The sequence below is a fragment of the Vitis vinifera genome, chromosome 12 (assembly GCF_030704535.1).
Source record: "Vitis vinifera cultivar Pinot Noir 40024 chromosome 12, ASM3070453v1".
Lineage (NCBI taxonomy): Eukaryota > Viridiplantae > Streptophyta > Magnoliopsida > Vitales > Vitaceae > Vitis > Vitis vinifera.
The window spans coordinates 24,156,160-24,180,664 of NC_081816.1; the positions used below are offsets into that span (position 1 = coordinate 24,156,160).

General features: G+C 38.3%; 2 protein-coding genes across 2 annotated transcripts; one reads left to right on the forward strand and one right to left on the reverse strand.

Moving 5' to 3' along the window:
- The first annotated feature begins 3,525 nt into the window (after positions 1-3,525).
- On the forward strand, positions 3,526-19,249 carry LOC100267802 (protein root UVB sensitive 6). Its single transcript, XM_003633366.4, has 13 exons — positions 3,526-4,105; positions 4,912-5,010; positions 5,188-5,301; positions 14,308-14,379; positions 14,479-14,589; positions 14,671-14,790; positions 16,464-16,565; positions 16,733-16,805; positions 16,967-17,050; positions 17,150-17,214; positions 17,545-17,646; positions 17,761-17,943; positions 18,661-19,249. Exons 1-13 carry the CDS (start codon positions 3,779-3,781, stop codon positions 18,721-18,723), a joined length of 1,515 nt encoding a protein of 504 aa, XP_003633414.1. The 5' UTR covers positions 3,526-3,778; the 3' UTR covers positions 18,724-19,249.
- Positions 19,250-21,802: 2,553 nt separating this feature from the next.
- On the reverse strand, positions 21,803-24,211 carry LOC100247287 (zinc-finger homeodomain protein 4). Its single transcript, XM_003633364.4, has one exon. It carries the CDS (start codon positions 22,945-22,947, stop codon positions 22,102-22,104), a length of 846 nt encoding a protein of 281 aa, XP_003633412.1. The 5' UTR covers positions 22,948-24,211; the 3' UTR covers positions 21,803-22,101.
- Between the last annotated feature and the right edge of the window lie 294 nt (positions 24,212-24,505).

Here is a 24,505-nt window from a genome sequence, read left to right on the forward strand (position 1 = left end):
CTGTTCAATCATTGCCTTGATCCTTACAATCTGTATTTGTCTTTATAATACTATGAGGTTCTCTCTATAAAGGAATGGATTTGGAACTGGCTCCAATGAGAAACTAAATTGAGCAACTTGGATAAGTACCAAGTTCTTGAATCTAGTTGTTCCAAAGATGGAACTATTCAGGAGAAGTTCCAACAACATACTAGAGCTTTGCCCATCAACCCAAAAATACTTGGAGCAAGTCTTGAGGCTAGGAAAGGGTTGCCCATGTTTGAAACAATTTTGCTTCCTTTAATGCTCTTTTTTATCGAGCAATGGTTTAATCTCTCTAACCAAGGATTCAGCTTCTTTGAGAGTTTATAACTTAAGAAGTGCCACCACATTATCCAATATGGAGTTTCTAGCAAGCTGTAGGGGTAGGTTGAAATCATTTGCTCTGATGAATTGTTTTGGGAAATGAACCATCCATTTAGGCTGGTAGACCTTAAAAAGAAGTTCTTGATGTTCAATAGAATGGTTCAAAGCTTTGGACGTGCATATGTGAGCTGTATATGCGGGCTTTTATGATGAGTATAAGAGGAGATTTATCTTGGTAAACAAGCATGGACACAACTGATTTGGAGACAACAATTGGTATGGGCCAGGAGTATGAACTGAGTGTTTCCACACGTTATGATGAAAATTCAGATACTGTAATTCCTTAAACAGTCCACCACTTGTCCTATCTTTAGTTCCTTTGCATCTCGGGCCCCACTCCTATAGGGCCATGCATGATCACCTTCCCAAGCCCATTTTCAAGGCCCACGTGGTTCTTTTCCTTACCTTCAAAACTGATTTTTGAAAATTCAGTTTCCAAATAATTTCAACTTTTCAACTTTCCTTTCTTCTTTAGAATTTTTAGGTCCTAAAAATCTCATTTTCAATAAAATTTTGTTGTAATTTTCTTTCCAGCAAGCAACTTTCATATTTTCCTTGATTTTTAAAATGTTTTGAAATAAGTGTGAATTTAATTCCATAATTTCGAATAATGGAAATTCATGGGATTAATTCATGCAAAAATAAACCGAGTTTTGGTGAGATCCAACATGTGTGATTTTCTCATTAATTGATTGATTGTCATGCTTTGTGACATGCATGTGACTATTCTGTGTTTGTTTACTAACCTTTGTTTTCCATGAAGCAATCAACTCATCGGGTACACTCTCTGTCTTTCTTGTTCATTTGATTATTTTAGATTGATATTCTTTTGGTATTCATGTTTGATTGATCAATTGTCATATTTGCCTTATTTTATTTAATAGAGATCCGTTTTAGGGGTTTAGAGGGGTGTTACGGTCTCTTGTTGTACCTTCCCAATAGGTAACTTGACCTCTTGACCCAAATTTGATTTTTCGTTGACCATCTTTTCCAAATAAAGAGTCACATTTAGGGTTTTTTTTTCTTATTTTGTTTACTATTTAAAAACAAAACAAAAATAAGTAACAACATTGAGTCATTTTCTAAAAAATGAGTCATTTTCAAATAAAAAACGAGTTCGCTATCAAGTGAAAGTGCATGAACAAAAATATGGGTCCACAATTTTATTTTTAATCATTCCTCGTATTAAAAAAAATAAAAACAACTAATATTTATATTTTTAATTTGTTTTCATTTTTTTTATTACAGAAAATATGAAACTATTATTGAAAACAATTTCGAAATAAGCTCAATTTGTTTATCATTTTTGTAGTGAAACATATTTTTTTTTCCTTTTTTGGTCCACCGCGAACCATCTTTTTGGTTTTTTACACGGCATAGCTGACATAAAACTATTTTGAATAATAATTTTCAAATCCGTCCTAAATTTAAAATTAAGAAAAAAAAAAAAAAAAAACATTTTCGACAAAGATGGAGTGATGATGATGGATGCGTTGCTTTCAATTTTAGTGGGCGTAGCGCCGTAGTCCACCGTGTAAAGTTGATATGGGAGAAAACGAATTAACGACACATCGTAATAAACAGGTGGATGTGGCTGCGTGGCACATGTGCCTAAAGTGGAAGCAATGGCTCGTTATTTTACTAATTTTTGGACACCCCAGCTGGTCGGTCCAATTGTAAATTATTCATTTTTTAAAAAAATAATTTTATTTTTTTCAGTTTTGTGATTATTTTTAAAATTATTTTAACTCTCATTAGTGAAAATTTTAAAAAATCGAAAGAATAATTTTCTATTTTATTTTATTTTTAAAATTTGTTTCTAAAGAATTATTTTTTTTTTTTTTTAACATGATAAATCAATCATTGTTAATATATATTTTTATAATATTTATAAAAAGTATAATATTATGTTATTAATATTCGTATTTTATTAAAAACTATTTATTTTTAATTTATTGATATATATTTTTTACGTTAATTAAATTTACTTTACATTATATACAAAATCAAAATCAAAATTTATTTTTTAAAAACAACTAATCTAAAAAACATTAGAGAATCAAGTGGAATTTCATTTCCATTTGGATCATTTTCGATTTCATTCTCATTGTCATTTAAGTTATCCAAACATAAGAATGAATGAGATGTCTATTTCCACTCCTTGTTATAGTGTACCAAACATGCCCGACGTTCAATGTCAAGTTCATATATCAACAAAAACATTGTGAATTCTATGATGGTTTAAAAATGTTTAAAAATATGAAAAACAAAATAGGGAATTAACTATGATATCTCACATAAGATAAATGAGAAAATTTCTGACATCATATAAGTATGAACTCAGTTTAATTTTGTAAATGTTTTTTAAAGCTATGAGATCCTTTTGAGCCCATAACGGACAATATCTATAAGATTGAGTGCGAGTTGTTACAAATAGTATCAGAGTCAATCTTTGACCCCAATGTAGAGTTTGTTTGGCCCTGTATATGATGTTTGTTGTTTGATTTCATAGAATACAACAGAGATGTGATGTTTTGATGGGGGTGTTTGTGATATGATAAATGATAAAGTTTCTCGTATTATACAAGTATAAACTTAGACATAAGGATCTATTTGTGATCAAAGCGAACAATATCTAAACGATTGATTCTAGGTTATTACAAATAAATCAAAACAAAATAGATCATAGAAAATTGGCTAATATTGAAGAAAATTATTTTCACATATTTAGATTATTATAAAAAATAATTAAAAATAGTCACAAATTATATATTTTAAGTGAGTTAATCTTATATAATAAAAAAAGCAAATAAAAAAGAATGTAAAAATAATTTATTAACTTATTTTTATATTATTTTTAAAAAATTTTAAGAATAAAATATTTTTATATATATTTTAAAACTCATTTTACTTGTATTTTAATTTTTCATATAAAAATTAAATAAAATTTATAACTAATTTTAAATATATGCAATCTTAAAATCATGTTTATTCGACGTTTTCCTTTCATTACTTAAAAATTTAAAATAAAGGAAATCAAGGGAAAAAAAGAGAGAAGAAAAAGCACTAGGTGCGAATCGCACCGTAAACGTGTCAGAAAAAACCAGAATCACACAAAGTCCCTGAGCCCACCCGTCACTACACCGCCAGAGGCACAGTTGTGTGTGGCTGTCTCGATTTCTCCGCCCCCTTTTCCAAATGCTGTTCACCTGCCATTGCTTCTAAATGCCCCGTCACCTTCGTCATTTCCAATGCTCCGTTCCCGTCTCCTTCATTTTCCTTCCTCCCAAATACCCCCTACTCCATTGATTGATCTCTCCACCATCTAATACCCATTTGAGTTTGCCTCGGTTTTCCATCACAGAGATTCACCATGCCTCCCATGAAGCTCAAGCAATCTCCCTCGCCGCAAACCCTAGCCACATCACAGGATGCGCGGTTGCTTGCTCGAGAAACGCTGCGCATCAGCGCGAGTCTTGCTTCATCGCCGGCGCCGTCTGCGGTTGCGTCGTCTCCGGAAGCTCGTAACCTTGGGATTGTGGATGAGCAGTTCGTGGACGCGAGTCTGAGGTTGATTTGCTGCGAGGAGATCAATGGGCGGCGGTGGAACTACGTGGTTGATAACGAGGGCGGCAATGGTCAGGGCAGAAACGGCTCTCTGCGCGCCGTCTGCTCGCAGACTCCTCAGGCTCCGGTTGATGTAATTCTGAATTCGATTGGCTTTTCATTTTATTGTTCATTTCTTGCTTTTAAATTTGATTAATTTATGTTGCTTCAAGATGTTGATGGGTCTGATGCTGGAATTTGAGTATAGAATCTTGAGCTTTTCACTGTTTATGCAGGAAAATTATTGAATTATTGATCATGGTCATGCATTGCTTACATTCTAAGCAATTGTGAATATGAGAAAACTGAAAAATTTTCCAAATCTTTTTCCCTGCAAATTAGTATTTTTTTTTGGCATGTTATGGTCATTAGTGGTTAATATATACATTTCATTCATGATTTGATTTCTGTTGTGTTGCCTACATTGCCGAAGATGCAGATGTGCTAATAGGTTTTGATCACCCGAAAAAATTTATGCTTTAGTAATGATTAATCATTAATATAAATCAAGATTGGTTATTACATATATGAATGCAATTTTTAAAATTTCGGGTAGCTCTAAAGCATAATAAGAATGCATGGTCTATAATAAAAATAAAAAAATCATTTTTTTAAGAAGATCATCTATAATAAAAATGTCTATTTAATCATAAGAAGAGATTGAGATTTTGGTATCAAAAATTAGGGAGAGAAATTGCGGTAGGTTGGAAACAGGGACACTTGGGCAATGTATGATATTTCCAATTGTATGGGGTGGACAGGTGTATGTTTTGTCCTTTTCTGTTGAAACACAATTACATTTTTTTGTTTTCTTTGGTTATTGGAAGATAGAGGTTTACGTTCATGTGCAGCTTGTGAAGTCAGCAGTAATGTGGCTTATATGCTAAATTTGGTGTGCAGGAGTTGATGTCATTCATAAGATCCTATGTGGTGCCCGAGGGATTCCCGGATAGTGTTACTCCTTCATATGTGCCATACATGTCATGGAGAGCTTTAAAGGTATTCTCTTACGTTTGGTGCTATACCATAAAGGCGGGCTTTTTTAGGAAATGAGAGCCATCTCATATTTGGAGAACACGGATATTATGAATATTACAAAACATTCTACGTCTAATTTATGTGAAGTGGGGTTGCTGCCCTAAAATACAATACTGATGAATTTCATGTTCATTGTAGCACTTCTTTGGCGGAGCAATGGGTGTTTTCACAACACAAACACTTCTGAATTCAGTTGGAGTTTCTAGAAACCGATCTGCTCCTGGGGCTGTTGCTATCAACTGGATTCTCAAGGTGCACATGGCATCTGTACATTTGAAATTAGCAAATAATCTAATTTCATTTTCAAAAAACAAGTTTTGTTGGTCTTCTAACATGTTATTTTCCTTTTTTTGATAAGTACTAACATGTTATTATCCTATTGGTCGTGCTATATTAATATTAGTTTTTCTAGGAATGCCCTTGTAACTACAATTTTATTATCATCGTGGAACTATTTTTGGGAAGCCTGATTGCTTGCCTTATTTTTTTCCTGTGGAATCTGGCAATAGTAATCTCATAAAAGAAAATTAATTGATGCATGTTTAGTGTTTGTTCCCTTATTTTAATGGATAAAGAGTTGAAAGTTGAAAAAGGCCAAAGGGGCCACAATCAATGCATACAGAGAGTATTCTCAAACTGTGCCATATCAAGACTCCAAAGAAAAGCAAGAGACAATAAGATTCTTTCTCCCAAAGTATGACCCAAGTTGCTGATGGAGGCACCTCCCGCCTGAATACCCTACCTCAGGCCATGCTTATACCTAGTGTAGTAAAACTTCCTTCAACTTGGAAATACAATTGAAAGTTCTGATATATTCTCTCTCCAGATGCAGCCAGCTGGAAAAGGAGGGATGGTACCCCTAAATCTTTCTCCTGTTTTTCTTCATTGATTTACCACGTCAATTGAGGCATAGCTCCTCCTATGGCTGTTTTGCTTATTATCATTTTTTATAAATATTTCCTGGTTATCATTACCTCTCAACAACTTGTGTAATTTAGTTTCCTTTGTATCTTTGGCCTTGTTGGAAGATTATATCATCTTGGTCCCTTGTAGAGGAGAGTATGGTATCTATTATTCTCTTCCGATCACAAAGAATGATTCCACTTTTAGTCTGCTATTTTAGGACCAAAACCTTAATTACAGTGGTCCTGCCTGCTCCAACTCAGCTCCAGTATGAGATGGGTTTTGTTCATGAGGAGAGGAGCTCTCTTATCCATCATGGGTCGGAATAAAGTACTGTTATTCATCTGCACCTTTGCTGTCTTTATTTTTATCTTTTAGTTTTTCTGATTCAACTGAACTCAATTCACTAAAACCATGACTCGGGAGATGAGCCTACAGGTTGGGGTTCATAGATGAGCTTCAGGAGATGTTATACTTGTATAAGTTTTTTTGTTCCTTTTGTATAGCCCTCCTTGTATAGTGGATGTTTCTTCGAGTCTTTTGACCAGTTTTGTATATCATGGGGAGGATTTCTCATCCTTCTCATGTTTTTATTCACTTTTAATTAATACATCTATTGTTTTTGATCAAAAGAAAAACAAGGAAAAAAAACCTTGACTTAGCTACTTGGGTTCAGTCATGTGAATCCTTTCTCATTTATCTTCATATTGAGCATATTGTCGTAAATCCTTGGCAATCTATGTCTCTTCTCATTACTTTGACCCCCTCTTTTTAGGCTTCCTTTTTATCATTTCTTTTTATTTCAGCTTGAATCAATTACTCCTCCATGTTGGTGTAATGATGGGTCTTTGTATCACATAGCCAACTATTTTAGATGGCTGTATCTCATGTTGTCTCAAAAGTGTCACCTTGAATTTCTAGTGATGAATTTACTTTTGTTCTAATTTTTTCTTACATTGCCATTCATCCATATTGATGTCCTATTTTTGGTTAAATTTATGCTTAATAGATAATTTTCTATAACTTTGAATTAGATGTAGGCAATGTTTTAAAAGGTTATAGGTGGTGTTGAGGCGTTTTGCCCAAATGACTTGAAGCATAAGCTTTGAGGTGGAACAAGGTGTAACCGTCCACTTAAAAAAAAAAAAAAAAAAAAATCAGAAAAATACTAATAAAATCACATGAAAATTAAATAATAAGAAAACCATATAAATTATAATAATCAAATTAATTATAAGTAATTTTCAATATATATATATTTTTTTTGATAAGTAAACACGACATATATTAACACAAGGCAAAAAAGCCACATAGCATACATGGAGTATACAGAGTGGCAAAGGCCTCACAACCAAAAAGAGACAAAAAACATACCAACCCTTACTTGGAGGCTAACCACTCCAAGAAGCCTATTAGGGAGTGCGTCTCCACTCCACTATACAATTTTGCTTAGCCCCACACATTACAAACAAAAGAATTTTTAAGTTTCTGAATAGCTAATCCCCCCCCCCCTAAAAGCTAGTCTATTCCTCTCATTCCAAACCATCCAAAAAATAAATAACGGAATGAATCTCCAAATTTCTTTCCTCTTTTTACCCACAAAAGAGCCCTTCCAGTTGAGTAGAACCTCCTTTACACTTTCTGGAAAAACCCACTGGGCACCGAACAAACCAAGAACAATCTTCCACAACACTTTGGCCACAGTACAATGAATGAGCAAATGATTTACATTTTCCTCTTCGCTACCACATAAAAAGCATCGATTAGGAAGCTGCCATCCTTTCTTTTGAAGTCTATCAAGGGTAAGAACCTTCCCCCAAGCGGCTTCCCACGCAAAGAACACTAATTTAGTTGGGACTTTATCCACCCAAATGCCATTTTTGGGGAAAATAGAGACAATGGGGCTGATCAACAAGCTGTACGCATTCTTGACCCCAAACTGTCCGTTTTTTCCTCCTTTCCAAAAAACCGAGTCTTCCTCCAAGGTAACCCTTTGGCCCCTTAATGCTTGAAGTAATTCACCTACCAAATTCAACTCCCAATCGTTGAAATCTCTGAAAAACCTTAAATTCCAGCCTACTTGACTAGAATTCTGGTCCCACATTTCTCCCATCGTGGCATTCCTATGGACAGCCACGACATAGAGCTGAGGGAATCTTAGGGACAGCTCAGCACCCCCACACCAAGGATCAGTCCAGAATCTGATTTTGGTGCCTTTTCCCACATTGAAAGCCATATTATCCCAGCACCAATCAGATTCCTTCAGAATTTCCTTCCAAATCCCGACACCAAACGCCCCATTTGCCTTCTTAGTCCTCCAACCAAGGTCCTCTTGCCCATATTTCGCCATGAACACTTTCTTCCACAACTTGTCCTTGGCCCGAGCGAATCTCCAAACCCATTTACCAAGCAATGCTTTGTTCAAGAGGACTAGCTTCCTCAAGCCAAGCCCCCTCTTCTCCTTACCTGCATACACCATCTCCCAATTTACGAAATGGACTTTTCTTTCCATATTTCCCCCTTCCCACAAAAAGTCTCTTTGCTACTTTTCTAGCCTTCTTGCCACTATCTTAGGCATACGGAACAGGGATAGTTGATACAAAGGCATACTAGCCAACGTACTCTTTATGAGGGTGATTCTTCCACCTTTGGAGATATATTGCCGTTTCCAAAGGGCAAGTTTCCACCTCACCCTCTCTTCCACCCTATCCCACACGGAAGATGCCTTATTTGGCGCCTCCAAGGGCAACCCTAAGTAGACTGAGGGTAATTAGCCTACCTTACATCCAAGCTCCACAGCCATCTCAACAATCTCTTCCACCTCCCCTACTGGAATAATTTCACTTTTAGCCAAATCAATCCTTAACCCTGATGCAGCTTCAAACCAACATAAGATCCAGCTTAAATGAGTCAAGTGGTCCTTCTTTGCCTCACAAAAAACTATTGTGTCATCCGCAAAGAGAAGGTGAGAAATATTGGCAGCCGGCCCACTACCCTGCCTGATGTTGCACCCAGAAATAAAACCCCCTCCACAGCCCTCCTAATGAGACCACTCAACACTTCCATTCCCATGACGAACAAGTATGGGGATAGGGGATCACCTTGCCGTAGCCCCTTAGAGCTAGAGAAAAACCCAGTAGACACTCCGATTACCAGAACTGAAAACTTGGTAGTTGAGATACAACTTCACATCCATTCCCTCCACTTAGACCCGAACCCCATTTTTTTGCAAAACCCTCATCAAGAAATGCCAATTAACGCTGTCATACGCTTTCTCAATATCCAATTTGCAAATTAGGCATTTCTCTCCCTTTTTTTGCCAAGAATCAATCACCTCATTTGCAATTAATGAGGCGTCCAGAATCTGCCTACCCATGACGAATGCATTCTGATCCGGGGAAACCACTTTTCCTATCACTTTTTTAATCCTATTGGCCATCACCTTAGCCAATAATTTGTACAGCCCCCCCAAAAGACTGATAGGTCTGAAGTCCCCCAGTTCTTCCGCCCTTCCTTTTTTGGGTAAAAGAACCAGAAACGTGTTATTGAGGCTCTTGAGGAAAGAATTTTGCTTATGGAACTCCTTAAACATCTCTAGAATCTCCTCTTTCACGAACTCCCAGCAGCATTGCCAAAAGGCCACAGTGAAGCCATCCGGTCCTGGAGCCTTGTCCCCATTCATGTCCATTAGAGCTGAATAAACATCATCCTCAGAGAAGGGAAGCTCTAGAATTTCCGCTTCTTGTTGACTGATCTGATTAAAGTTTATCCCCCCTATATCCGCCTTCCACTCTGAGTCTTCCGTGAGCAACTGTTTAAAGGCGTTGACAATCCCTGTCCTTACTTCTTGCTCCTCTGACAACCACACCCCATTGATTTTTATTCTGTCCATGGAGTTCCTCCTTCGGTGTGCCATTGCCATACGATGAAAATAACCCGTATTTCTATCCCCTTTCCTTAGCCATAACTCCCTTGATAACTGTCTCCAGTGTATTGCCTCCAGGTTTACCCACTTAGCATAGCCCTCTTTGGCTTCTTTTTTACTAGAGATTTCCTCCTTTGTCAGCCTCCTCACTTTCCACCTGATCCCAGTATTCCACTTGCTGAAGAGTTGCAGATTTATAACATTCCAGTCTCCCAAACACATCCCTATTCCAGGTTTTTAAATTCTGTTTAGTCACCTTTAGCTTTGTAGCCAACTTATAACTAGCCCTTCCTCTGACCGACATCCCCTGCCACCAGCTCCGTATGAGGTCTTTAAACCCTTCCACTTTAAGCCACATATTTTCGAACCTCAATGGTGAAGGACCTCTTCTTATGCCACCCTCCTCAATTAGAATAGGAAAGTGATCCGATATGGCCCGAGGCAGTCTTTTCTGGATCACATTGCTGAACTGATCAAGCGAACTGGGAGACATAAGGAATCTGTCTAACCTGGCCCAGGATTGATTATAGAGACCTCCACTCCAAGTATATGATCCTCCTTGCAGGGGGAGGTCAACAAGCTCGAGATCATCTATAACCTGAACAAACCTCCTCATAGATGAGGTAATCCTCCCTTGTCTACTTCTTTCCCCTTGGGATAGAATAATGTTAAAGTCACCCCCTACATACCAGAGTTCTCCCCAAATTCCTCTAATTGCCCCAAATTCATCCCGCAGGCTCTCCCTTTTCTCTTTGGTGAAAGGACCATAGACTAGGAGTAAACACCCAGACTACCTCGTTTTCAACATTCCTGAATTTACAGGAGATTGAGAATTGGCCCTCCTCCCAATCCAAGATTTCCAGAGATCTTTTATCCCAGCAAATGAAGACACCTCCTGCCGATCCAGAAGCATCTAAAGCTTTCCAGTCTAAGAATCTTCCCGCCCTTAAACTTCTCACTACCCCTTTAGACATTAAATGAATTTTTGTCTCCTGGATACAAAACGAGTCCACCTTCTGTCTTCTGACCAAAGACTTGATTATTTTCCTTTCAGAACTGTCATTCGCACCCCTCACATTCCAACTCAATAATTTGAGATTCATTATCCAATCATTAGTTGACCCCCTCTGCCCTTAAGATGACAGTTCTTCTTAATTTCCCCCTCATAATTGATTGAACTCTCCAGCCTCTTAAGCTCCCTTTCGAATTTCAATTTTGCCAAATTACCTTTGCTGTGTATCATTTCCCACCTTTTCCTGATCTTGATCAAAAAAACCCAAGATTTCCTTTTCCAGGCCTTCTGTTGGAAATCCCAAAAAGTTACTAAATTTGGCCAGATTGCTTTCCTCCCAATTAATATCCTTCTCGCCTCTGATTTCTTAGGGCTCAGCCCGAGCCGAATTCCATTCCAAGTTGTCTGCCTCGTTTGCGGCACAATTAACCTCAACCAAAACCTAGCAACCCTTACCACTCACCGTGGACCCTTCTGCAACTGCCAAACTCAGCATATTTCCTTCCTGAAGATTCTCCATCCTCGCCCTAGAATGGTCGTAACACTCCCCCTCTGGAGTCCGACCAAAAGAAAAAGGAGAAGAATGAAAAGGCCTCGAAACCCTTAAACCCCAAGAGTTTAAATCAGACCCATACCCTGAGGCTTATTCCACTAACGCACAGTCTGTCATTGAACTTTGGGATTCCGGCTGCTGCTTCCTCCTTTCATCCTTCTCTCGGCACTTTAAAAATTCCATCTCCAGGTTACACCCAAAGCAAGCCAGGTGGGCTGGGGAACAAAACTTCAAAGGGAGCCCTCTGTCGTGGGGTTGGGCCTGAGAAGGCCTAGGACTGCCCCCAAGCAAGACTAAAGGCCCACAAGGTGAAATCTTCGACCCATCGGTGGCCCACCCCTCAGATGGCCCAACACCACCAGACGCAGCCCCTTTTAAAATAGCTAAAGGGCCTTGCGCGGGGGGCCCATCAGCCCACTTCAAACCCACGAGACCCTCAGCCAGGCCCGACTGGGTCAACCCAGCACCCGAAGATCCAGAATAAAGGCGGGTCACCGGCCCCGCCCGATATGGGCTCGGTGTTCAAACTCTTCACTGCCTACCCCTCTTACCTGCCCCCCAGTCACATCATTTGAGCGAAGCTGCTCCTCGGGCCTCGTAGCTATCATTTCTCCCACACGCAACCCAGTGCATGTTACACCGTCATCCCTAACCTCCCCATCCTGTTGCCTAGGCCAAACTCGATAGTCCTCCGGTTTCTTCCTCAGTGATGGCGAGATCTCCCACCACAGAGACAAGGAATAGATCCCTTCCTCAACCTCGATCTCCAACGAACTCGGCAGGTCATCACCACTCGTTTTTACTAGAATCCTAGCCCACTCAAGCTCCTCCATCCTTTCCATCTGAGGATTGACACCTAAAAACCCACCGCACGCTTCCCCCACTCTTCTCAAAATTGACGGAACCCACAACGAAATTGGGAGACCTAGAATCCTTACCCAAGCTTCCTAGATTCTCTCTCAGTTGAGCACCCTGATTTTGGACTCCATCTCTCCAAACCCATCTGAAGCCCTCCCACTGATCTCTTCCCAAAGGCGAGGACGTATCTAGCTTCCTCCACAAATTCAAACTCCAGAAGAACACGTCCCTTTCCCAGCCTTGCCAAACTTAATTTTCCTTTCAATCCCCATGCACCTGCCACTAACCACCCTAATCTCTCCAAATCTTCTTCTCATGCTGAACTAGGGTTCCAATTTCCTACCAAGCAATGTTCCAATCTGCTCAGATTTTTACTTATTTCCTCCCCCTTTACCTCTACTCTAACCCTCGTAATATCCCTGCTCCTTGGTCCCTTTGCCACTTTCACATACGACCTTCCCGTGGCCCTCTCTTCTTGCCTATTCTCCTTCTTATCAAAACAAAATCCCATATTTCATAAGGACTCCACCATGGAAGCCCATCCCCCCTTCTCCCCCTTGCCTTTCAGAATGCAGATACTAAATCTCCTCTTCTCCATATCGGTAACCCCTAAACGAAGGAAACACCCTGCCCTGTTGGCTTCTCTCACCAGGGAGTAACTTCTCCCTTTTTCCTTCCATCCCCTTCCCATCTTCCTTCTTTCCCGTCCCTTATGCACTGTATCAAACCTTCTGTAAAAAACCTCACGCTCGCCGGCCCCAGACGGGCCCAAGACGAGACCCCTCCCTTGCTTTCCACGATGTTAACTTGGATTTTGCCTTTTCTCTCCTCGACTCCTACTTCAAACACCTTCGATTCCACCACAAAGCTACTCCCCTTCCTTTTCCCACGATTCTCCGCTCGGCTTTCACCCTCATTGCCATTGCTCGCTTGCTCACTCTCACTCTCTCTCATCGCCCGTGAATATTTTCTAATTTAATTCCTCTTTGTCTCTTTTACTCTCTCATGCCTTTATCGAATAATTTCAAAAATGTCGTCATTATCACTAGCAGTATCCTCCAATGTAATTGTTTTATTGTCCTCTCATTCAGTGTTAATGTTGCAACTCATTTTTCTTTATCATCCGTTAATTATGGTGTTCCTTTTTCCTTTATCTATTAATAATAAGATAATAATCATATATAAGCTCAATCACTACAATGACCTATCCTTTGTTTCTTCTTCTCAATCTTTTCTTTTCCTTTCCATTTGAAGGGTTAATTGGTAGCCAACTAAGCCTTTATTTGTTAAAAGGTCTAAACCTTAGTCTTAGATGCAAGAGAAAATTTATAAATCTAACCAAAATATTGTAAAAGCACAACTCATTGAAACCAATGAATATTAAGGCTTAAAACTCTTATAAAATGTATGTAAAAAACCCATAAAAGCTCTAAACCCATCAAAACCTTTTGAATATTTGAGGGTTTAGCCTTAATAGCCTTGAGGCTTGAACCTCAAGGCTATAAGCCTCAACAAGGTGAGGCTTAAGCCTTGATTACCCTATACTAAGGCTATAGCTTCAAGGTGTAAGCCTCTATAGCCTTTTAAAACACTGGATTATAGGTCACTATCAAAGTTGTCCTAACATCTCATCATGAAGATGTGAATCATTTTTATAAATGATTCTTGTTTATGGGTTTTTGTATTATTTGCGAGGTTTTATTTTGAACTTCCTATTGTCCTTGACCTCAAACATTTTACTACTTGTATCTAGGAAAGAAAAATTTATCCCTAATCCACATTTATACTGACTGGCCAGTCAACCTGTTGTGTAGGCTTTTGTCAATGGTCCTTGACCGAAAAGTGTTCTATATTAGACTCTGGCACTGTTCTTTTGTACCTTGCCTTACTTTCTTGGCATTTTTTGTTTTGCTTTATGGCCTTCTTTTTTCAGTTTGAATTTAGCTTCATGGAATAATTGCATTTGAAATGATATTTGTTGAATTTAAAGTTACATTATATGTGCAGGATGGTGCTGGTCGTGTTGGGAAAATGCTTTTTGCACGGCAAGGGAAGAAGTTTGATTATGATCTAAAACAGGTAAAATTAGTCTAAGCACTAGTTGATTTTGAAGTCAACTTTTACTGGACTGAATTAACATATATTATTCATTTTCTTAAAATTTGTGATGTGTTTCAGCTACGATTGGCGGGTGATCTCCTTATGGAGTTGGGTGCTGGGGTAGAGTTGGCAACTGCAGCTGTTCCACACCTTTTTCTGCCTTTGGCTTGTGCTGCAAATGTTGCCAAGGTTTGATGGTTTTCTTAATATGCCAGGTATATGTTGTCAAGTTACCACTGCTGCTTCATATTTGTATTTGTTTAATTGTAGAATGTTGCTGCGGTAACGTCAACATCAACCCGCACACCAATTTACAAAGCCTTTGCTAAAGGAGAAAACATTGGAGATGTCACTGCTAAAGGAGAATGTGTTGGCAATATTGCTGATCTGGTACGCTTGTTAAACTTTCAATCTCCAAAGATGATATGCATATATCAAGGATATGAATACGGGTTTGGGTGTCTGGAAAGCAAAATGACATATGACATGCTTTTGGAGCCTGAAATAGTTTTGACACCAGAATGTCATTGCGTGTGATCAAAATGTATGAACATTTGTGTATTCAGAACCTAGCTGATGACTTAAACATTCTAGAACAGCTCTGTAAATGTGTATGGATGAAAAAAAGACTGAAAATTTTTCTAAATTTCAAATTATAGGAACCATAAAAATGATGTTGAGATACAGCTCAGAGGATTTCTTTCATTTTGATTTGGGGTTTGTTGTGTTGTTTGTTATACACACAAGCACACCTGAACACACACACATACAAGCTTTATTAGGTGATTAAATCCCAACCATTGTACTCATTTCATATAGGTTTAAGAAATAATTTAGGTGGCTCATGACCCTTGGTAAATCACCGAGTGTACTAATGTGTGATTACGTCCAGTTACATGCCCTTTCTTTTTTCTTTTAGAAATAAAGTGTTCCTGTTATATTAATTGAACTGTTTCTATGTTAGGAATTTATGTTGTGGAGGAATTCTTTTTTTTCTTCTGAGTACTGTTGTTTAAATCTTTTTGGAAATCTCTTTCTATTTTAATAAATAAAAAAATTGGTAGTCTGAATTGTTACTTTTATTTATTTATTTATTTATTTATTTATCTTCCTATAAGAAATTTGTCATAGAACGTTTCAAAAAAAAAAAAAAAAAAAAAGGGAAGAAAAAATTAAGAAAAGAAGTGAAATGAGCTAATTATGCTTACAGGGAAATTTAATAGAAAGACTTGAGCTCAATTCTTGTTAGGAGTTTTGGGATTCTTTTAATCATCTTTAGTGCTTTTTGATGACTGGTGCTGCAAAGTTGTTATTGTTATTAATTCTATTTATTTATTTTTTTAAGTATGAACATTGCATCATATTTAACATGTGTGTGTGTGTGGTAGATTTATTATTGTGTAAAATGTAAATATTTACTTTTCATTTCAACTATTAAGACAATCTGTTTGAACTTGAAATTGCTTTTGGTAAGAATCTTATGTGTTTCCCTTGCATATTCTTCAATTTGAGTTCAGTAGTGTGATATTTTTTTGAGTGGAATGACAAACACTAGAGACTTGCCTTCACTTAGCTTTCCATGTGAAAAGGAGTGGCAGTTATTCTAGGAAATATCAAAAGAAATAATTGTTCTCACCTTTTCAGTCAAGTTCGTTTGTGTCAGGAGAGCATTGCAATGATAGGTTAAAATGATTCAATGCGTGGGAGAAAGTATGTATATGTAAGATTGATTGAGAAGAAACATATGAATTGAGGATGACCTTGATAATAATTAGGATTATCGAATATATACTTAACATGAAACATATGCACACTACATTTCTTGGGAAATTAATCAACATTGTAGCGCTCTTAATCAAACAACTATTGTGTGTAGTGTTGTGTGGCTTTGTTGGTTATGTTTCACTTGATGGAGGAAATAAAATGCAAACTGAACCAAACTATGAATTGTGGATTAATGTAATACTAGGCTGGTAATTATATTCTGTTCTCTGGTGTACACTCTTAAGCATGATATATTTCTAACTCGAATTTAATGTGAGTAAACCTTCTGTTTTGTGAAGCTGGGAACTGGATTGAGTATCATGATCTCCAAAAGAAATCCGTCACTGGTGACCACATTTGCACTCCTTTCATGTGGATATGTCTTAAGTTCTTACCAAGAGGTTTGATTTTGTATGAGCAGTAAAATTCCTTTTTCTTTTTTGTATTTTTTACCAAATCACACCCCCCCCCCCCCCCCCCCCCCACACACATATTGAATTTCTAATCTTGTTTGTTAAAAGTTGATACTTTTGCTAACAGCTAATTGCTTCAATATGGTCTTTTCCAGGTAAAGTCTGTAGTGTTGCATACATTGAATCGTGCTAGATTTTCTGTGGCTATAGACTCTTTCCTTAAGACAGGTTAGGATGGTTTTTTTTCCTTTAAAGATTCATTTTTCTCCTTAAGTTACCATGGTCTTATGGTTCTTTGATTAAATTCTTACTAGAATTCCTATACGTGAGCACTATATGGGCATTTTCATTAATCTAATGGCTTAATTGTGCTATATTTCCTTTTGCAGGGCGAGTACCCTCATTGCAGGAGGGCAATATGAAGGAAAACATATTCAGTTTTCCATGGTTGGAAGATAAACCTATCGTTCTTGGTATGTATGGGAATTACTGTTTATTCTTTTCCTTGTGAGTCATGATGCTTTGTTCTCCTCTGATTCAGTTTCCATGCATTCAATCTAACGTTTTGGCAGGATCCAGATTTAAGGATGCTTTCCAAGATGCTGGTTCATATCTCTCCATAGAGCCTCTGTTTGAGGTATACTCCTTTTAGGCACAAATGGATCTCTGGAATGGGAACCTCTCTCTTCTCTCTCTCTCTCTCTCACACACACACAGAAGGACTGATTCAGTAAAATCCTCTTTCTTAAATGTGTAATTTCTGTCACTTTCATGTGGAATGTGTATATCCTCTTTGTTGGTTGGTAGAAAGAGAAACATCTAGTGACATTTAAACCCCTCTCCTCTCTCTCTCTCTCTCTCTCTCATGTGCGTGCACACACAGAGATGGATTGAGTAATATCCCCTTTAAATGTGTTATTTCTGTCACTTTCATGTGAATTGTGTATATCCTCTTTGTTGGTGACAGAAAGAGAGATATCTAGTGACATATAATCCTTCGAAGGGTAAAGTGTATGCGTTACTGAAGGATCAGGCAAAGTCTGATGACATTCTAAAAGCTGCTTTCCATGTGAGCAATTTGTAGATATACATTTTTTTTTTTGTTTCCTATACATATTACAGTGATGAGTAAAAAATTTTCTTCACATATTGGGAATTAAGATGGATTTAACTTCTGCAACAGGCGCATATGCTTCTGCATTTTATTGTTTCATCAAATGGGAGTGAATCTTTTCCTACGAAGCAGCAGGACTATGATTCTACACATCTTATGCCCTCAACTGCTGATCTTGCAGCTCATATTGCGGAATCATGTAAAATGGTCTCCACTTCGTATGGCCTTTTCAAGAGTAAAGCTGCTGAACAGGTGAGTAGAAATCAAGATGTCATGATCTTCATTGTAGAGTTATATGACTCATAGTTAGTTTGTGGCTGTGTCTATTCCCATTGCCAGCTTACCGTTAGGTGTCTTTTTTGATGATGAGCTTTCCGCCCCACCTAATAGGAAGCTTACTCTTGTGGTACCTTTTCCTATATTTCTTTTGGAAGTTTATGATAATTCCTGACAATGTCAAATATGGCATTTATGCTGTAACTGAGAGATTGTGAAATGAGTGGTCCCGGTTGATATATAGCCCCAAATAGGCTTCTAGAAATTACTGTAGCAGTCATAGTACCACTGTGGATTAAAAAGTGTGGAAGTAAAAAATAAATGTGTCATTTTCTGTTCAATATTGCAGCATTACTATATGGGTGGCTACAGAGAATATGCCCATACGGCCTGTTAGAAGTTATCCTTTGAGCTGCCTGGAGATAATGCCCAAATGACACCTAGGCACCTGGGAAATAATTGTGTTTGGTCATTGTAGTTGAGAAGCATATGGCTTCTGGCTTCAACTGGGCCAACTTCAAATACTAGCCTACTTAACACCAAAGCCTCTTCCCATCAGCAAGCCATGAAGCTTATGTTTTGTATTTCAATGTTGCTGACATTACTGGACGGGTTATGTTTTATGATGATTCTCGAAATGCTATAAATGGTTATGCCTTTTTTCTAACATTCACTTTATCTGACTTCTTGTAGGGGTGGACAATGTCAGAATCACTTCTTAATCCTGGCCGAGCTCGGCTTGTATTAACTGGTTAACTGGAAAGTTATGTTCAAAACTCTTAAATTTCCATTCCGAGTTGGGCGTGCCATACCAAGTGCTGAGACTACCACTGATACTCTCAAACTGTTCCACAAACAAAATCATGAAGGCATGGAATGAAAGTGCACATTACACCAATGGGACCATGGGAACCATGGCATTTATAAAGCTGGTCAGTTCTCTGTATTGAGCACCCAATTCTGTCTCAGTTCATGCTCTGTGCTCAATCCAATACATATTAACTGCTTTTGCCTGCCTCCTATATGCCGCCACAACTTCAGACGAAACAGGCTGTTATTATGAATGTAATACTACACAAATACACATCAACTTCATTTGGTCTTTTGAATAGGTTTTGGAGGTCTTCTGGTTTGTGCCCTTCTTGTTTTAGGGTTTTGGGGTTTTAAGGTTTCTATTTTTGCCAATTTTCCTCCTTTTAAGTTTTAACCCACTTTGCCTTGTTATGTTTAGAGAACAATGTAACCTTTTTTCTGATATCAATGATATTCTTCTTTACCCAAATTCCAAAACTTGATTTATAGGATCGAAATCTCAAGATGGAGAACTATCTATGAATGATGTGAGACACTGTTATCCTAGAAGTCTGAAGAAAAGGCCAAAATGTTACCCTCCATAACGCTAAGGACAAGGGTCTCACGGCATGGACAAGGGCTTCACAATAGTACTCCCATCAGTTCAATTGACTTACACACAGTCACATCTACTCTTTGTCCTAGCTGTCTGCTGCATGCCTATCGCACTGTGCGAGTCTGTTTCTATACTGTAAGGAGCGGTTAATCCTCCTTTATTGTTTAATCAGCACCAACCCACTGATTTGCCTTCTAAACTATCTCATCATTGTGCTTCTCCTACAAAGATTTGGGTACTTAACTCTCTGTTATCATTTAAATGTTAGTTTGAGATGCTCTCTCTTTGTGGAAGATTGTAAGGTAGTACTTGGGGTTAAATGTGAACCCTTCAATGAAGGTACAAACAAATGTAAGTTTAAGGTATAAACAAATAAAATTAGACTAGAAAGAAATGTAATTCGGTATAAAGAAATGAGATTAAACTAGAAAATAAAGAAAATGTGATTCAGTATGGGTGAAATTTGGAAGTAGGGTACCTCCATTGTCCATGGCCTAATAATTGGATCTATATTAATCATGTTTGGAAGTACTTTGATGGAATTACCTTCCAAATGTGATCTAGTTAATTACCTTCCAAATCATGGAAAAATCCAAAAGAGAAAAAATGAAAAATTTATTCTCCTAACCTAACTAGTGAGGGAGGGAGTGTTGAAGTCTTGGGATTTTGGGAAGGCCATGTTAAATCCTTGGTGACAGGAGTGTCATAACAAGGACCTAGAACCATGGAGATTGACTTGACCATAAACAAAAATGTAGACATATACTCACATTATTATATGGTTGGTTCGAGTTTAGTGTGACATTTATCCAATTTTTTGGGGTAGATGTGGGCAGATGAGTCATTTCAGGGACAGCAAAGGTCTATTAAATATGTCCTCAAGGGCATATTAAATATGGGCTCAGAAGATCATGGTTCCATATTTAATAGGTCTCTTAAATGTTGGAGTGAAACTGAATCTGTTTTTGTAGTGTAGATATAGGGTAAAAAGTTGCAGAGGTAAAACCAGTCTCATTCCCAAAATAATTGTGGGGGCTTTGGGGTTCCTTTTTCCTCAATTTTCACATCCTACATGGTAGCTGGTAATTTAAGATCCCCTATTTGTTTTCCTTTTTTTTTTTTTCTTTTTTTTTTTTGGTAAATTATTAATTTCAACAACACATGGCGTGTGAACCCAAAAGTTTACAATGGAGAATTGGGTTCATCTTGGTGCAGGAGAAATGGTATTCTTGTAAATTTGTAATATAAAATTAAAATTTATACCATTATAAACATGGGTAGTAAAGCTATTTGATTAAAAAATAGGAATGAGGAATACTCTTCCCCTTTCGTCTTAGCTTGAATCTATGACATACCTCTTATTGAATGGAAAATATTTTTCAAAACGAAAATAGTTGATTTAAAATTATGGTTTATATCATTGTAAGAAATAATGGGGAAGTTTTCGATTCAAAAATGACAAAGATCTACCCTTTGCCGATTCTAAGGAGATTTCCAAAATGATACCAATACAAACGCCGTTGAAATTATTTGATTCAAAAATGGCAAAGAGATATATTCTCTTCTTTTGAATTTGAGGAGATACCAAAATACAAACGGGTCATATAAAATTACAGTTTATACCATTATAAAGCTCGACGACAAGCTTTTTGATTCAAAAATGATAAATAGGCAGAACAATGTAGCACCACCTTGTTTTAGCTTGAATTCCTGACATGCCCGAGTTAGAGGTGATTCTTCCCATAACTTGATCATGGCCTATTGAACTTAGAAGCCTGTGAAGTATGGCCAAGGCTATTATAATTGAAAATTATCTTGTAGATATACTTCTTCTATGACCATACAAAATAACATTAGCTATCCATGTGAAAAAACACAGGAGTTATAAGACTGGTAGAGTTAGGCAGGGTCTTAAACCTCATCCATTCAATGAAACATGTGATGATGATACAGACATTATTGAGAAACTGATCATGAATTATGCCCACACCAGACTTTGTACACCCAATAGATTGTGTCGATTCGTCGATGAATGCAATTATTAGCACATGTCGTGCATGTGAGTTAATGAATATCATTTGTCATTTGCAGATCAGACTTTGTATCAACACTGATGAACCATAAGTAAAGCACCATTGCAATGCTTCATTGAGGTTTTAGTGAATTCTTATGCCTAATCATTGCTAATATTGGATGGTTTCATGCCATTATTATTACTATAATTGAACATAACTTGATTAATTAGCATTGCCCGCGCTGATGCTTAATCCTATATTAGGCGAAAAGTGTAGTTCAAGGAACTTAGTGCTGGTGTTAAGCACAAGTAATGGGGGCTTAGGGTCCATCTTGATTAGCAAATTAGGATTTGGTGTGAAGGAGACGTTAGAGAGTTTGAAGAGAATTGAAAGGGGGGAAGAAGGGATTAAATTAAGCTAAGAAACTTTTGCCTAGATTACAATATTAATACATAGAACAACCTGAAAGAGTATTCCAATCCATTCCTACAGTGAAGGGACTGGACAAGAACATAACCCACAACTGAAACCCAATTTGCCTAAAGCTACATTACATGCCCCATATTATTTTTTTTTCTTTTCCAGCTCAAGAAACAGATCCAAATGAGAAGGAAATGATATTAAAAGAGGAGGGAGAGAGAGAAAAAAAAAAGACTTTTGAGCTAGGTAGCTAGTAGAGGAAAGCAGCAGATAGTAAGTAAAATGGAGAATTTAATCATCAGAGGAGGGAAGGGGGGTCTTCTTGGCTAGGTTGTGCTTGTTGTTGTGCATCCAGACCTTGAGGACTCGTCTTTTGACACCAATCTCTTGGCAGAACTGTTGCACCACAGCTTCTTCTTGCTTCTGAATTTTCCAACCAACTTTCTCTGCAAAGCTGAGCATTTTCTCTTTTTGTTCCTGGCTGAACTTTGTTCTGAACCTTTTCTTGACAAGTTGGGGAGGCCTGGCAACAACACCGCCACCACCATCTTCTTGTTCATCAGACTCGGAGGGGAGGGACCCCATGTTGTAGGACATTATCATCTGGTGGGGAGGAGGTGGTCTGGAGGAGATGAGAGTTCCGGTAGGGTAGCCTAAAGCTTCTGGACCTATGATATTTTTGTGGTGGCCCAAAATGACTTTCCTCCCGACTCTGTTGAGGTGTGGGGAGTGGAAGCAGTCACAGGAGGATCTCTCACCTTCAACTTCTTTTCTGTGGAAGTTTCTGTGGCAGTGGCAGGCTGAGCAGTTGAGGGCTTCAAGGGTACCTTCCTCCCCACCAGGCATGAACTCACCACACCCATCAGTGGCATTCCCTCCCATGGCAGCTGCATGGTTCTTCAGGCATTCTCTGTACCTCACAGCTTTTTTGTAGGGCACATGGTCTTCCAGAGTTGAGGGTATGGGCGGGCCATTGGAAGGTATTTGGGGTGCTGAAGAATGAATTATGTGGTTGTGGGGAGCAGGATCATGATGGATCATGTGCCCATGTCCATGCCCATGCCCATGTCCCCCACCACCTCCATATGCACTGTTTATTGGAATTGGGATCTCCCCTTCTTGACTTGTTAGTTCCATTTCTCTCTCTCTATAGCTACACTACTTCCTCTCTTCCTTGTTCCTTGTTTTTGTTTCTGTCTTGTTACTTTGTTTGGAGACCAAAAGAGAAGGGAGGAACAAGACACCAAAAGAATTAGAGGGCCTTAATCATTAAATTAAAAAAGTGGTTGCCCTGCTAGCTGCCCCAGCCCTTAAATTCCTAGGAGTTCTCTCTTAACAAACTGCCCACTCTTTTAGGAGCAAAAGAGAAACCCACAGTTATGAGGACTCATCACTCCATATGTCAAAACCCCTTTTCCTCCTTCCAAACCCCAAAAACAATGACCCACTCTAGCCACACAATTTCAGACACAAGCTTTGGTCCCAGACAATTGAATTGCAGCTGCTTTGGACATGTGAGAGGGAGAGCTGGAGAGACCTTTTCTTTATGGGGTCTGCTGCACCCAAAGGGACACTCCACAAGACCAGACCTTTAATGGAAAGAAGAAAGCAACATTAGGGAGTTCCTTCAACCGCCTAGATTTTGAATATCCATCTTGTTTCCTCTAAGGTCAGTGACAAAAATAAAAACTAACTAGAAAATTCAGCTAGCAATGTTGACTGGAGCTGGCAATGAGAACAACACCAAGATAAGGAAACAGACTAAACTAGCTAGCTCCTTCTCTCTCTCTACACTATTACCATTGAAAGGGAGAGAGAGAAGGGTGGTCAACACAACAGACTAGCCAAGAAAAGAAAATGATGGATGGAGGGGAGATGACTTGTGGAAAACCTTCTTTATTCTTTCCCCAACTAGAAATAGAAATGAAGACAGAAGGAAGAGAGAAAAGAAAATGGCATCCAGACCATTGGAAAACAGCAGAAAGAAGATTAGATTACCCAACACCGGCTTCACTCTGATACATAGTCTCTTGCGACCTTAAACACCTTCCACAGCTAAAGACAAGGGTGGTAAGTGAAGAGAAGGCAAAGAGTTGGGTTAGGAGATGCAACCAACAAAATGACAAGTGGGGGTGGTGAGAGAGGAGAAGGGAGGAGGAGGATGTTAACGGAGGAGGATGTGAACGGAGGAGAGAGTTTTGGAGGTGGGTTTTGCTAGTGAAGCACTAAACAAGAGCTTATAGTAGTAGTGAGGGCCAAAAAGAGAGAAGAGAGAGAAAAAAAGCAGGGATTTTTTTTACAGACAAAGAGGAATACAGTGAGTTTTAGGGAGGGAGATAAAAAAGGTGGGGTGCTTGCTTTGCTTGCACTATCAGGCATCAAGTTTACGCCATATAGAGAGCAGTGTGTCAGAGAGTGGAGAGGACAAAGGAAGAAGAGAGAAAGAGAGAGAGAGAGAGAGAGGAGTACCCACAACATAATTCTCCAAAACAAGTGGCCTTGAAAATAAATCATCAAAACCCTAAACCCTCCTTCCTTAGTAAGTTGACTAACCTCTAAAAACAACCCATTTGAGTGGAACATCTTTCCTCAAAACTACCTCACTTCTATCATTATCCTCCCACACTCAGTCCTTGGTATACAGATTGATCATGTTTTCTTTTTTCTTGGCTGGTTGGGGATGAAGCTATATTTC

Excerpts from the sequence above, each read along its gene's own strand:
- LOC100267802 (XM_003633366.4), top strand. The coding sequence starts at position 3,779 with ATGCCTCCCATGAAGCTCAAGCAATCTCCCTCGCCGCAAACCCTAGCC. Across the intron at positions 4,106-4,911 it reads CTCCTCAGGCTCCGGTTGAT|GAGTTGATGTCATTCATAAG; the intron begins GTAATTCTGAAT and ends TTTGGTGTGCAG. Across the intron at positions 14,791-16,463 it reads TTGGCAATATTGCTGATCTG|CTGGGAACTGGATTGAGTAT; the intron begins GTACGCTTGTTA and ends TGTTTTGTGAAG.
- LOC100247287 (XM_003633364.4), bottom strand. The coding sequence starts at position 22,947 with ATGGAACTAACAAGTCAAGAAGGGGAGATCCCAATTCCAATAAACAGT.